This window comes from Hypomesus nipponensis, chromosome 18, assembly GCF_054491055.1.
Source record: "Hypomesus nipponensis isolate SF chromosome 18, ASM5449105v1, whole genome shotgun sequence".
NCBI classification, from domain to species: domain Eukaryota; kingdom Metazoa; phylum Chordata; class Actinopteri; order Osmeriformes; family Osmeridae; genus Hypomesus; species Hypomesus nipponensis.
The window spans coordinates 12020710-12035874 of NC_140378.1; the positions used below are offsets into that span (position 1 = coordinate 12020710).

Genomic DNA, 15165 nt, shown 5'->3' on the forward strand with positions numbered 1-15165 from the left:
GCCTTGTCGCTCACTATCTAAATATCTTGAGCACTGAACGTTGCATGCAATAATAAAACAAACAGATGCTGTGATTGGCAAAAACGTTGGCAAACATGAAAGGTGGTGGTCCAAAACATTGATTGTGTAAGAAACTAATCAAAGTCTTTAATATATGGCTGAACTTTGGATTTGTAGCTTTATCTCCATGGCTTCTCGCTTGTCAAAGTTACCATACCAGATAAGTCATGCTCAGGTTGGTTCACTCATCAGCAGCAGAGCCTAAATACACTAACTAAAACTAGGTGTTTTATATTAAATTGTTTCTTTTTATTGTAGTAATATTTTTCATATGATTCAAGAATAAAATGAAATTTTTCCAAAGATCAACTCCAATTAATCCCTAGAGCATTCATATAATGGGTCTACAGCAAGGACAGATAAGCCACAAAGCACAAACACATTTGGACAAATTGTTTAAAAAAAGTGGGAATGAACAAAAGCAATATGAGAATCCCTGTTTCCAGTGCTATACCAAATTGGTTATGCAACATGGAAAATATTGATTTTAATAATATGGCAAATATACAGAGGAGCATTCTTCAATCACATAGGCACTGTTCAGTACAATAGAGTACCAAACTTAAATCTTTCATAACAAACCATACCAGAAAAGAGGGGAGTACTGTAAAGATATATAGAATGAGAAAAGGCCTGAAACCAAATCTGAGCCAATACATTTTTGGTGTCAACTGAAAAATAAAATAAGATTCTATCATAAAAAGGGTATTCCCTGAACCCACATTGACACTTCAATCATGTCTGCATTTCTAAATGGACAACATGGTTTGGGGTGGGGCACAAAAGGGTATATCAATGTTGTCTCTAAAATACAAGTCTGTCCATCCTCAGTCAAACTGTCAAATCATGTCCCTTCCAATCCCAGTGACGTGGCTTCTAAGTGTCTGCATCAATCCTGTGAGCTGCAATGATAAATAAATACAAATCAAAACATTTGACTGAATTCTACACAATACTTACAATAATGAACCTTAAGAGGAATCCCAGTCAAAACATCTCAATTATGTACAGAAAAAGTCTAACTAAAAGTTTACACATGCAAGCACACACACACACACAGTAAATCCAATGATATAGCATACTCCACATACATTGTTTTGGTATCCTGAGCGCTTCCATGTCCCCAGAGAGGACTTGATGCATAACTCCCCGGAACTGATACAGCACCTTCAGGCTCTTCTCCTCCCCCACACAGGGGTCATAGAACCCTGGAAGCCCTGACTGCAGATACAATACAAATGTACTGAAATTAAACAGCACCATCTTGACTATGGTGGCCTGGACAAATAGAGGTACATAGAGGTACGGGTGAAATATGTTTTAAGTAGAGAGGGTTGACTGAATGTTTCATGCAATCCTATAACCTTGCTTAGAGGCAATATTTACATACCTTTGTTGCCTCAGTTAGTATCAGCTTGGAGTCTTTTACCAGGCACTGCAGTGGCACAGTCACATCAATCACCTTTGCCCTTTCATGCCTCCTGCTGTTGTCTGTAACAAACTTCCCATACCAGGCATTGAGGATGATAAGACCTGACCAATCCAATGAACAAAACAGAGGAACATTTTTTAGTACAAATAGCATTCCAGTATATCAATAATTGTACACACCCAAACAATACACACATACCCAATCTAGATTCCTCTGTTTCTATGATTCTGCGGACAGACTCTTGCATGAGCAGAACCTGCAGTGTCGGTGAAGGAGAGAAAGTGGGACAGGGTAAAAGACGGGGGTAAGATGTGAAATAACATTCAGATTTGATTCATTTAGTAGAAGCTTTCATCAAAAAAGGTGTACAAATACCGCAGTTAGAAACTACAGCAGAACATTAGACATGGTCTGTATAAATGCTGTGGAGTGGCCTACAATTGCTGTACATATACATAGCCTACACTACAGTCAAAGGGCTGAAATTATGCTTGTGTATAGATTTGTGTGTCCGGTTTGTAAGGAGGCCCAGTCCAATCCACTCACAGCAGACTCTGCCTCCTGCCTCTTCTTAGCAATGTCAGAGGCTGAGCTCTCTCTCTGCTTCTCCAAGTCTCTGAGAAAAGAACACAGAACATTTGCCCATACACCATTTATTAAAACGTCTTCAAGTCACCAAAACATTTGTAGTTACTTTGTCTTGCGGGAAGACTCAACAGGTAATGTACTGTATCATTTAGACATATTGAACGTGCTGTATCTAACCAACTGTCTAACTTTCTCTCTCGGAACAACCTGCTTGACCCCAACCAATCTGGCTTTAAGACCGGCCACTCCACAGAGACTGCCCTCCTTTCAGTCACCACAGGCCCTCCAGTCTGCCAGAGAGGCTTCGAGGTCATCCATCATCATTCTACTGGACCTTTCTGCAGCGTTTGATACGGTTAACCACCAGATCCTGCTCTACAGACTTTCTGAGATGGGCATCACTGGCACTGCACTCCAGTGGATCTCATCCTACCTGTCGGGAAGATCCTACCAGGTCTCCTGGGGAGGCAAACTGTCAGACCCTCGCCAGCTCTCCATTGGTGTCCCATAGGGCTCCGTCCTTGGACCCCTCCTTCTCTCTCTGTACACCACCTTACTTGGACCAATCATCACCTCGAATGGCTTCTCCTACCACTGCTACGCTGATGACACGCTGCTGTACCTGTCGTTCCCCCCGACCGATCCGGGGATCTCAGCTAGGATTGAGGCCTGCCCTCTTCAGAGGATTCAGAACGCAGCGGCCCGCCTGGTCTACAATCTACCCAGACGCTCCCACGTTACTCTGCTCCTCATCTCGTTCCACTGGCTACCCATAACGGCCCGCATCAGATTCAAGACCCTGGTACTGACCTTCCGAGCAGTGAACGGGACTGCACCCGACTACATCAAGTCTCTCCTGCAGCCTTACACCTCCACCCGCCACCTACGGTCTTCTTCAGACAACCGCCTGGTGGTCTCACCACTCAAGACCGCCCGGTCCCAACACAAGCTCTTCTCCTTCCTGGTCCCCCAGTGGTGGAATCAACTCCCCATCAGAGACACAGACTGTCTCTCCACCTTCAAGAGAAGGCTCAAGACGCACTTGTTCCGGGAGTACAATGGTACTTAGGAATGGTCTGCTGAACCCAATGCTAGTTTCCTCAAGGACCACAATGACTCTTGCTTAGAGTGTTGCTCTTGTTGGTTAGTGGTAGCTGATTTAAACTGTTGTATTCTATTTTAGTTAATCTTATTTGTATTTTATTTTACTGTTGCTTGCTTTTCTACAGGTACACTTGCACTTAGAGATTCATGTTGTTTAACTGTAACTTGTTTAACTACATGCCCTTATGGTTTTTCCCTTTGGCACTTTTTCATTGTTCACAATGTGTGCTTCTTGTTTTGGCTACCCAAAATGTTTTGGGGCTAACTTGTTGTTATTATCAGTGACCTATGCACTTTGTAAAGCTCTCTTTTGGAAGTCGCTTTGGATAAAAGCGTCTGCTAAATGAATAAATGTAAATGTAATATTAACACTGGTTAGTCTTACTGATCCTTCTGTGCGCGCACAAATGGCCTGATAACAAGCCGCTGGATGACGAGGTAGAACACCAGGGGTCCAACAGTGGCGTAGAAGACAGCGCTGGGCAGGAGCTGGTCCGTCAGATGGATGGGGAAGAAATAGGTCTGATTGGCTCTGTTCAGCCTGAGGACATACAGTGGAATGTACTGAGTACATGCTTCACCAGAGGCAGAACAGTGCCAAGGCAATAGAATTCCAAATACTGTTTCGAGATTCATGAAAAAAAAATCATGTTCATATGTAATCTGGCAGTGGAGACAGGGTTTGATGAAGGGATGCTTACTTGATCTTGAGTGAGACCCCCTGAGGCACTCCTACACTGATGGTCGCACCCAGGACACTGTGGCGACTGATCTTCCTTTCTGCTCCATACTCTACCACCGTGCCAAAGAACCCAGACCTGCAGTAAACAGACAAGGACACAGTCAGCTACCTCGGTCATCGAGAAGTCTCAGATCTCAGCAGATTGTGTGTATTAATAATAATGATGTTCTTTGATAAAAGTTTAGGGTCAGGGCGGGCACACAGAACTTACTTGACTGAGCCTTTGATCTTCGTCTGGTCGTCATCTTGGAATTTGTACTGGTAGCTCATCATCATGAAGGAGTGGGGGATGCCAAGCTGCAATTCCAATTTGTCAGATAGACATTAAGGAACTAGACAGAATGGGGTCTTCAAACTAGTAAGTACACTGTCAGAAAGTATGGTGTAACATTTCAGTGAAACAAATAGGCCAGTCAATGCCTAGTTGTCTTGGTTGCTGACTCACCTGCATGGCAAAAGTGAAGTGGCTGCTCTTGGTGTCCCTGACGATGCTGGTGTTCATAGAGGACTGTGTGCCCCAGCGCCATTGCAGGTAACCCATAGTGTTCTTGTCCAGGTGTCGGGCCAGCACTGTGGTGACACCAGGACGCACCCCTCGGGACGAAAACTGAAGTCCACACTGAGCGGTCATGAAGCTACAAACACATAGGATTTCTTTATGTAGACAAGATGTATATAAAATGTGATAACCCGATTGTGTTTCAGATCCAAGCTACTTCACGTACCAGCGAGGTGTGAGGTTGCGGAATATCTTCATTCCAACTAGGGGTCCATGTGTGTCTCCTGCCCCAAACTCCAACTGCATAAAGACAGTGATAACATAACCCTTACATTTGGCCAGAAATAGGACAAAAACACACATGCATATACATACAAACATACATATACATAACATGCGAGTGCTTTCTTGTCAAGAGGTAGTGGTGGTCTGTTATATCTAAGTAGCAAAGAGACCATGCTGACCTCCCCCCAGCCCTTAGCTGAAGTGACTCTCCGGAGGGCAAGGTTAATGTTTCCTCCTCCATTTCCGTTGTGGGTAGAGAGGGAGCCAGCCAGGATTGCCGTGTCTGAGGTTGTAAGAGGAGCCTGCAATAGCGGAAAAATGACCCACATTGTTGTTGTGCAAAGTGGAGGCTAATCACTTTACTATAAACTGCTGTATATTTCATTCTATAACATATTGTACATGACACAGACGGCAATACAAAGTGTAATCCTTACTTCTATGGATTGCGATATGTGCATCTTGTTGATCTCTATATGTGGAAAGCCCGCCGCAGGCATATCTTCGTAGTCTTCCTCATAGCGATCGAAGAGGTCTGTGGCATCAATACCCACACTGATCACCCCCTGAAAGACACAAAGAAGCATAGAACTCAACATACAACTTGAGTGACGGACAGCCCTCATGCATACAGGTGCACTAACACACACACACACACACACACACACACACACACACACACACACACACACACACACACACACACACACACACACACACACACACACACACACACCTTGGGATTGGTCCTCTGCTGAAGTCTCCTTTCTTCTCTCTCTTTTTGAAGACGCTCATACTCCTCACGGATCTCTGCTGGTGTCCTTTTTCTTTCCACTACCTAAGGCATCAGGAGGTTGATTACTTACTGTTCATCAGAACTGACATTAGCTACATATAACTGGGAAGATAATGCTACATGTATAAGCTAAGTCCAGAGAAGCCTCTGTACTCACCTCCCATCCCTCAACATCCAGTCCTCTCTTCCCATAGATATCATAGATGGCCCGCGCTTGAGGGTCACTGAGGACTGAGGGAGTAAAAAAATATAATAAATAATTGTACAGTACACACTGACTCAACTTATTTGCATATTTAAGCAGCACCCTAGAGAGCCATGGGACTTGTGAAATGGGTGATGGACAGTGTAGGTGATCTTACCTTCGTAAGCTTTGTGCACTAGGTTAAAGAGCTGCTCGGCCTGCCTCTTGAGCTCAGGGTCCCGGTGTTTGTCTGGATGATAAAGCATGCATAGTCGTCTGTATGATGCCTTAAGCTCCTCCTGTGTTGCCTTTGGACAAAAACATTATTAAAACAAGACATAAAAGATCTACGCAACCCGACAAAGCTTGTCATCTTTACAACCAAAGTGCTCAGATCAGAGATGCAGAAGCCCTACAGTACACACTTGTATGTATCTTATACAAAAATACTAACTTAATAGTTAAGTAGATAAGGGAAAAATAAGGTCCTGTGTAACGGTACTTAGTCTACATTAGCTGTAATCGGCCTAGGACAACTGATTGATTGCGGCTATCCATGATTGCGGCTATCTACTTAACTATTAAGCAACATTAACAGACAATCCAAAGGCAGACGTAAATTGGTTGGCAGCAGCTAAGTTCGACATGGGGTATAACGTCAACGTAAATAGTTAGCTAGCTACCTAGAGGTGTATTCATTGATTAGAAGTACAGCTTGGTTTGTTACAACCAATAAAAAGTTCACTGTTAATGGACCTAAGAGGCAACAATTAAGCAAATGTAAATTGTAGCTAGCTGACGAGCTTTGTAACTCAGGAGTCATTTCGAAACCAATGATAAGCGAGGGTCAACTCGCTTAGCTTCGAAGCTAAATCTTGGCCGCCTGGAATTGTTTTGTGAAACGTTGTCAGTGATATCAAACTGACTCCAAAAGTAGAACATAACATATTTATGTCATTAAACATACGTTAATGGCATACAATACCTCTCTCCTGACATTGAGTAAAGAGTAGTAGTCATCATTGTCAATCTCATCATCTTCCAAGGCCGGCGCCATGTTTACGGACTGTCATCACTTCTTCGTGGCATCTTGTGAGCACGTGCGTACACCTACAAAAGAAAAGTTGTTGGTTGCCACCTTGTGGACTGGATCGCTAAGCCAGCCTCACAAATGGGTAATTATTTGATAGAAAACCTTGTCAAAATGCACCTTTTTCAAGATCATGTAAAATTATTAATGTTTTAGAAATTCGTTCAATAAATGTGCGTTTACCACTTTACTATGTTTCGGGAAAAGTAGTAGAAATATTTAACGGTGTCACAATTGGTAGTCTACATGTTTGACTATGGTAGGCGATTTGCTTTAAATTGACATTATACCCTCTTAATTTGTTTCCTTTCGGCACCCCAACTTCCCCCTAACCTTATACTTTTATTTAAAAAGTATATACAGGTTGGCAGACTATAATTCAGTGTCTTATTCTATATTAACTGTAATGATGACATTAGCCTACCACAAACTACAGACCATAAATAACGTGCATTGAAGTTTCACACAGTGTTCTTTAAGAAAGGAATAAACACGATTCTATTTGAATGTTTGATTTTTCTGTTGAGATGTCCTTAAAAATGATCTTTCCGCCAATGACGTAGTTTGATAGTTACATTAAATAAGAGTTTTTCTAGATGTCTCAAGCCATTCCAGTGCTTCATTGTCAGTCATTGCCTCACAGCCAATGGTAAGTTTGCATTGGTTGGACTCGCTGCTGCTCCTCGAGTCCCTCCTCGTACTGTCCTCGCCGTGCACGCGCGTGGTACCCACGGTCGTGAGGAGGAGGAGGATGTTGCGCGTGAAGGGGAAATGGCTGCCGAAAACAAGCCGGAAGGTAAGAGAGATATAATGGGATTAATTTACCAGTATGACAACTATGTGATTTAGAAGAATTTAAAGTCAGACTATGAGGACATACATGGAAGCATAAGTAGAGCTTTTGATAGAAAAACGCTTTATTATTTCATCCGAAATACTAGCCAGCTAAACGTGGAGACAGCATCTACAGACAGCTAATATTAGCTAGCTTTCTAGCCAGCTATGCCCATCATTGCCCACATTAAAAACAAGGGGACAAAATAGCCTGCATTATCAAAGTACTGAATCTGAAAATCCAATTGAATCTATTATTCAGCTGAGCGATATTGCAAAGCATTCAGCTTATGAGCTAGTTAAGTTAATGACAACATGCCATTGCCATCGACCAACTTCTCTATTTATTCAGCTTTTCGAAGAACATTGTTTTACTAAATGTATGCGAGCCACATCGGCACTACATACGTATTACACCGTATAAAGACGATTTAGCGATTAATGTACCATTCAGTCAGTGACCATGTCTGAGAAAAAAAATGCATGCTTGCAAGTCCTGAACAATCTTTTCTCTTTACCCCGGCCACCCTTTGAGGGATCCTCTCCCATCTTTACGCGTAGAACGTCATTATCGGTAAAAAAGTGGTGTATTTTCTTTCTGAAGTTTTTGCTGTAATTGTCAGATTTAGCTGCCTGTTCATAAGCGACAGGAAAACAGTTTTGCAGGTTGAAATGCCATCAGATGTGTTTCAGTTGAGAAATTACGGAGTGTAGAATTTTAAGAGCGCTAGTTATTTCAGACAATGCATGGTCGCTTTCCTACAAACAGTGCCGGTCTCTTAAGACACAAGCTGCAAATTAACTTCTTGCGCACAATTTGATAGACTACTTGAAAGTTCATTGTGAATATAACCGATTCGAACAAAATGAACAAAATACGTTAGAGATTAGAAAATAGAACTATGACGAAGATACAATACTGTGTCCAGCATGTTTGAACTGAAACGCATTTTGTCTCAGAATAAGCTGTCGCAATAACAGTTTTAGTGTTAAATGTGTAATGTAAGGCCAGATACCTATAATATATATTTAATTGCATTGCTTTGTCTATTTTTTCTGGTTAAAGTAAACATAGTGTTTCTGTTGATTGTGTGAAAGAACCCTAGTTAATTCGTGAGGGGCCTTTTCAATTAGATGTATGGGAAATCAAACTTTGTAGCATTTGGTAGATAATCAACACTTGTTATTTAGCCTTGTTATCTCAATTTTGCCATTGATTCCAACATTTAAAGATGGAGCAATTGAGTTGTATCGTTCATTGATCTTAACCACGAGGTGGAGACAAAGTGCATCCTCAGACATTCAAAAAGTGGGCAAAAGGAAATTCATGGTTGAAATTAACTGGAATCCAGAGAAGATCTTATAGCGTCATCGGATGGTTGAATATTTCAAAAGCATATCGTAGATGTTAACACATAGGCCTAAGTAGTCTTTCAAATGTCACCTTTTCAATTGTTGCAGTGATGGATTGTTAATGTAGCCTAATTAATGAAGAATACTGTTCAGTATTTGTCTTAAAAATTGTCTTCATGGCAGTGTCATTAAAAGAGTGTAAGAGAGTCTGAAATAAATAGTGAGGAGTGTGTTCTTGATTAGTTTAGGCATATTTTTCAGTGCAAATGAAAGAAGATAAAATAGACCGAGGAAGACAGTTGTTGGACAGCAAGGAGCCCAACTGTAAACAAGGTTCCACAGGGGGGTGGTATTGAGCTGTACAAGTCAGGTACACAATGTACACGGTTCATATTTTTTGTGTCCCACTATGTCATCTATGACAAAATAAAGGCAGGATAACACCTAGCACGTGATAACGATGACAAGCCCAGGATGTTTTAGACACCCATGCACAAATACAAAGCTGTATTTAACATACCGTCCACCTTAGTTCCTTTCTTTATCTCTCCATCACCAGTAACTTTGTACTGAGAACCCTGACTTGAAACTCCCATCGCTGAGCAGGTTGAGTTATTTTCGGTGTTCCCTGTGAGGTCGGTCAGTGGAGGAGGTGGTGGAGGAGGGATAGAGTAGTTCTTACCTAAACACAATGTCCTCTCAGTCAAACTGCAGTCTCAGAGCTTTTACATAGAATGAAAGGTAGATCTCCATTTCCTTTGAAGTTTTCATTAATTAGTCATTCGTTGTGACTACTGAAAAATACAATGTAGAGTTGAGAAAAGATGACCTTCCTGTCATGCTTGATCATTATGATTGTCTAACTCCAATCCCATCTTTTTGGGTCCAGCACTGTCCCCTCAGGCTCACTGTCCCCCTAGCCTCACCACTCTATAGCCTCTCTGTAACCTTTTCTCCTTAAAGCCCTTGGCCTGTGTTGTGGACCCATCACTCTCAGTTGTTTGTTAGGTGTCACGAGGGCCTATAAAGAGGACCGTAGGTCACATCCTGTGCATCACTCAGGAGGCATGACCCAGTCTCCCTCACTGGTGCTCAGTTTACATCCGGACGTAGCGCACCCACCTCTCACTGTCTAGCTGAGCTGATGGCCGGCCTCAGGAGAATGGCTTTTTGAACACACAGGAAGACCTGGAATGCATTGAGATGGCCTGTTTTTGTTCTTAGGCATGCTGCTATGTTGAAAGCAGTTCAGATAGGACACACTAGTTGGAGTGGAGTGTATAGGGTCCCCATGGGACTTAAAAAGATGACCTGGCATTTGCCAGGAATCAAGGTGAGGTTGCACCATTAGCTGACAACTCTTCCTCACAGATCTTAAATTCTTCTCCTTTATTTTTCATCAGACCGACTTATGATTTGTAACCTGATATTACCATGGTTTCATTAGAAGTAGAAGGTACAAAAATAGCATAGCATGGCAGGCAGGCAATATATGTAAGTCATAGGCTACATTTTACAGTGCTTGGTATTTATACTGACTGAGCAGCTGAACAAGTAACCTTTTAGACTAGTTCCTACTCTCTTTCCTGTAGGTTTGTTTGGAATCAGGCTGTATATTTCCCATGCTGGTAATTGAATTAGTGAGGCGTGGATGGATGAGGTGTCTCCTAGCCCAGCCTGTGGCTGCTGAGATGTTTCATTCCCAAGGTCTGCCTCAAACTAGCCTTCACCAGCTGCCTCACATGGCCTCTTCTCATTGATCACATTGATTCATCAAGTTACTACTGATGTGATGTGGACACAGATGGGCCAGAATACAACAGTGCCGGGTTCTAAAGAGCCTGATTGCTGGCCTCTTCCCTTCCCTTTTAGTGTCATTCCCACTTTAGCAGGGGTGAATTTTAAACACTGGGGAGCTGAAATAGCATATTCATGTAGAGCAAAATAGAAACAGATGACAACATGTACACGGATGAGACATATTAGGCTAATGTCTGGCATTTAGAACAAGTCATTGGGATGACACATCCTGGACCTGGTAGATGTTTTTGATAAACACCCCCTGTTTTGTCCCAACTGCTAAGTAGCCTAAATGAGGCATGGACTGTTGGTCAGCCTAATAACCTAAAAATGTGATGTCATTGTGTGAATTCTAAACATTCAGTTTGTGTGCAATGTGTAACAATAGCTCAGTCAGCTCTGTTTACGTTTAGCTTATTATTGGCCGTAAGTATTCAGTGTTTCGTTGGAAAAAAAAAGCTGTCACCCACAGAACTTATTAGGTAGACAAGGTTGTAAGGTTGGGACTGCATAGAATTTAGGAAGTTTCAAAGCAAATACTGTCTCAAGCACCCCATGTCTTCCAGTGTTATGTGTTTTGTAATGTATTTACACTTAAACATGATGTCCAGATACTGTTAATATGCTTGCATGGAGAAAGAGTTCTGGGCTGTTGTAAGCCATGAGAATGCTTCTTTTCCTCGATTTTCTCTACTCTCTTTTTGCCTCCTGAAGGACTGAAGAAAATTCGTAATCCGGATCGAATGTACAGATCAGCTGTGTGTTATGCTGGCCATGGTCCTCCTAAGAGTATCAGTGATGACACAGAGATGAACAGTAAGAGTTGGTTATTAATACTGCATCCCCGTGGTAGTGCTCCAACAGGCCACTAAAGCCGGACAATCTATTATTCATTCATTGATTCATTTATTAACTTCTTGATTTCATCAACCCTCCCTCCCTCCCTCCCTCCCTCCCTCCCTCCCTCCCTCCCTCCCTCCCTCCCTCCCTCCCTCCCTCCCTCCCTCCCTCCCTCCCTCCCTCCCTCCCTCCCTCCCTCCCTCCCTCCCTCCCTCCCTCCCTCCCTCCCTCCCTCCCTCCCTCCCTCCCTCCCTCCCTCCCTCCCTCCCTCCCTCCCTCCCTCCCTCCCTCCTCTTCCTCTCCCTGCTCTTCCTCTGGGTGCTCCTCCAGGAGCTGGCTCTGTTGATTGAAGTGTCTGCTTTACAGGATCACACTGTCAATAGCTGAAGTGTTGTCGTTAACTAAGAGTGATTGTTTCAGGTTGAGGCCAGGGGATCGGGACCTGGGCAGACCATGAGAGGGAAAATGCTTCCACTTTGAGCCCACTTATGTTTCTATAGTAACTGTCCTCCTGTACTAGTCACCAGAAGGGGCAAAGCAATGTGAAATGTGTGCTAGGAAACTGGGCCGGAAAAAGGCACATGTCTACGTAATGAGTATAAGCTTGTACTTCACAGCATTGTGTCAATGAAATATTGCAATGCCTAGAACAGCCTGCATCGTTACAGAGTCTCTACATGCGTAATGAACACAGCCGTCCCTCTTCCATCACCACTGCAAAGAAGTGTGTTGATCCAAGTAATTAAGTGTGTTCGTGTTTTGTTTTATTTCTAAAAAGAGACTCTGTAATCATCCACATCTTCTTGTTACGCTCCCCACGCCTTACTCATTTGTCACTGATGCAGCTTTGCTGCTTCACAGCTCTGATGTTTTTAAATCAACACTCCTTGAGATGTAGATATACAGGAGCTGCAAGAGAAGGCTGGAGCTTTATACTACTGTAGTTAGCTACGGTAGTAGCAGGAGAGACATTGATAGACTTTTGTCCACCCCCCCATGTGTGACAGCTGTGACTGGTGAATATCTGTGCCAGTCTCTCCCTTTCCCTCATGCTGTTGCATGTTGTTACAGTATCCTATTCCCCTGTCAGACGGCCTAGTTAATGTACGCAGGCTGCCTTGAGGTTTGGGTTCTGGATGATGCACTATCACCAGGATGCTTCAACACCCCCCCCCCCCCCACACACACACACACACATCGGCTCCAGTAGCCAGGTAGCCTAAACCAGTCATCTGAGTAATTGTGGGAATAGTTATGATAGGTAAAAGGGCTGTGGTCTGGCTCAAAAGCTGCCGGCATCCTTTACCGGCTGAGGTGTGTGCTTGTGTTAGTGTGTGATTGGCCTTGTGTGTGTGTGTGCACACAGGCCCTCACCTCTGCTCTACTTGAGATGGGATTTTCATGGATGGGTGAACTTGGTGAGGGCTGAGAACACATAAAGAGTCATTTTCAGGTTGTTGCAGGCAGTTAACTGTGTATATGCATGTTTGTTGTACTTGCCGTTCAGGCAGAGGCAGCAAAGCTTGTGCTTTCCTTCCTCTTGATTTAGTTGCGTTCAGCTTTACAGCACAGATGTGGTTCAAATGTACCAACATTATTATACTTATACTTGTGTCTGCTCACAGTGTTACACAACAGGCTATCGTCTCTGCTAGCTAATTAAAAACCGCGTAATTGGTCCCTAGCATTCTTCCTAAAGCATACAAAAACACCTCCCTTTTTCAGACTAGGCTGGATCGTAAGAGAGTCTGCAGCGCTTCATTGTTACCTCTGTGAGGGAAATCTGAAGCGGTTTAATCTTCCCTCTACCGTAGTAAACCTCAGCTCAAGTTTCCCCCAGCAGTAGGCTTAATCAGGCATTGTGTTCACTTTTTCAGAAGGGAGGGGGCAAATGTGACTTTAAGAGGGCTCTCTCTTCCTCTGATCATTAATATTTGAAGAGACTGCTAATCAAGGGGTCCAGTGCAATCAAAGCCTTGTTAAGCCACATGCAAAATCAGAGAGATTTGAGAACATGTTCATGGGTAGAAGTTGGTGTAGTATGATTCAGGTGAAGTAGAATAAAGATGTTGTTAATTGTTTCGATGAAATAAAGTCTAGTTTGATTTCCAGTGCAGTGTGTCTTCTAAAATGGAACAGTTCACAGTGTACGGAGTCTGAGCACTGTGACGGCGGCAGGCGTGTGATACGAGACATTGCGATGGTTGTTTTTGTGGTGCCGCTATGGTGTGGTACGATGCAGGCCAACCCTCCTCTCTACCTCTTCCTACCCTCTCCTCCCACATGTCTCCCAACAGTTCAGCCAGATTGATTGTTTTTGATTGACAGCATGTTATTAGCCAGCCACTGCATCTTGGCTGACAAAATGCCTTTTTGTTCCACATTTAATTCAATCACAGTTTTCTTTCCATCCTAATAACTGTTTTCAGTGTATGCAGCCCGTCAGGGCGACCTTGTTGACAGGCTGAGGGTCTTAAATGGCCAAAGGATTAGGGCTCTGTTGCCAGATGATTGAGAGGTGTGTCTGATCAGAGAGCATGGCTGTCTGGGACTGTAGAATCAGCTGAACAGAGGGGTCTGCCCTGTTGTCTGCTTCCATTTACTGATTTGATTCCTGGCTTGCAGTAGTATCTGGTAATTAACCATAAATGCAAGTCTTTAAAGCTCAGGTCAAACCCTCTTATTTCACAGCAGAATAGCTTTTTGTTTAGTTTTATGTCATTTTAGAGTGTCTAATGTCTTGACTATGTCATTTCTGTCCTAAGCTTTTTTATGGCATTGTGTAAAGAAAAGTGCATGGATAACTTGATGCATGGAAATGTTTACTGTGGCTTGTCTTTCCTTCCTATGCATGCAATGTATTTTAATATTGCAAACTTTAATGTACAGATATTTATTGTAAAATGAATGTATTTGGTTTTAGTGCTTTTGTTGTCCATCATTGAAATTTGCCTTTTGCAGTATAGGATAAACATAATTGAGCTGGCAGTAGAGGAGAATGGAAACTTTGATTTGTTTATTTTCTAACAGAACAAGGCTAAATGGTGTGCGTAATACCACAACCTATAAAACAAAAGTTGATTTTTTAAGTGAAAATGTCTAAGCCACAATGCATGAAATATATTGGTTAGGTGATTAAAAATCACAGCATGGCAAGAGATTTCTATGGAAAATACAGCTTATAGCCTTTTTGCCAACTTGCAACATTAGACTATATCTCACCACTGTTCCTCAATGTGGCCACAGATTAAAAGCAAAACCGCCATTCTTAGTGCACACTCAGACAGAGACAGAAGAGAGAGGGTTTTGCGTTGAGGGCTAAGGTATTGATTAAAGATTTGTTTTTGTCAGCCTTTCCAGTCTCATGACCCTGGCTCTTGTCTCCAGGGTGGGGCCGGAGCAAGCTAGCATGACAGATACCCTTAAATTCCCTCAACTGTTTGCTTCGCAGGCAGGATCAGTGATAATCCAAAAGATCAGCACATAGAAATATGTTTCCTCCCGTTTGACTGAGAGTGATGTGAATCATGAAGAGAGCCCTTCTCTCCAGCCAATAGC

The 15165-nt window shown here is 42.9% G+C and overlaps 2 protein-coding genes across 4 annotated transcripts in view; one reads left to right on the plus strand and one right to left on the minus strand.

The window, feature by feature from the left end:
* Nucleotides 1-103: 103 nt before the first annotated feature.
* Nucleotides 104-6776, minus strand: dnajc11a (DnaJ (Hsp40) homolog, subfamily C, member 11a). The gene is made up of 16 exons (XM_084679654.1): nucleotides 6676-6776; nucleotides 5869-5998; nucleotides 5664-5737; nucleotides 5447-5548; nucleotides 5148-5276; nucleotides 4890-5012; nucleotides 4652-4725; nucleotides 4372-4561; nucleotides 4138-4223; nucleotides 3886-4002; nucleotides 3570-3725; nucleotides 2039-2108; nucleotides 1691-1748; nucleotides 1451-1593; nucleotides 1152-1281; nucleotides 104-962 (listed from the first exon to the last, which is right to left on the minus strand). Exons 1-16 carry the CDS (start codon nucleotides 6745-6747, stop codon nucleotides 937-939), a joined length of 1680 nt encoding a protein of 559 aa, XP_084535780.1. The 5' UTR covers nucleotides 6748-6776; the 3' UTR covers nucleotides 104-936.
* A 672-nt stretch (nucleotides 6777-7448) lies between these two features.
* camta1a (calmodulin binding transcription activator 1a) overlaps nucleotides 7449-15165 on the plus strand; it is a 252833-nt gene continuing 245116 nt past the window's right edge. For 2 of the 3 annotated variants that reach the window (XR_014732129.1, XR_014732130.1), the window contains exon 1: nucleotides 7546-7576. Coding sequence is in view for 1 of the 3 variants with exons in the window: in XM_084680920.1 (XP_084537046.1) it covers nucleotides 7552-7576; nucleotides 11482-11583 (127 nt within the window). In the remaining 2 variants the exon portion in view is untranslated. Of the gene's footprint in view, nucleotides 7577-11481; nucleotides 11584-15165 lie in introns of all 3 variants that reach the window. The other variant, XM_084680920.1, reaches the window with a different exon arrangement.

Bases quoted from the DNA above. Each gene is read 5' to 3' on its own strand.
- dnajc11a (XM_084679654.1), bottom strand. From the start codon at position 6,747: ATGGCGCCGGCCTTGGAAGATGATGAGATTGACAATGATGACTACTAC. The intron at 5,549-5,663 runs GTGAGTACAGAG...CTGATGCCTTAG, and splicing joins TGGATGTTGAGGGATGGGAG to GTAGTGGAAAGAAAAAGGAC. The intron at 4,726-4,889 runs GTCAGCATGGTC...GTCTTTATGCAG, and splicing joins CAGCTAAGGGCTGGGGGGAG to TTGGAGTTTGGGGCAGGAGA.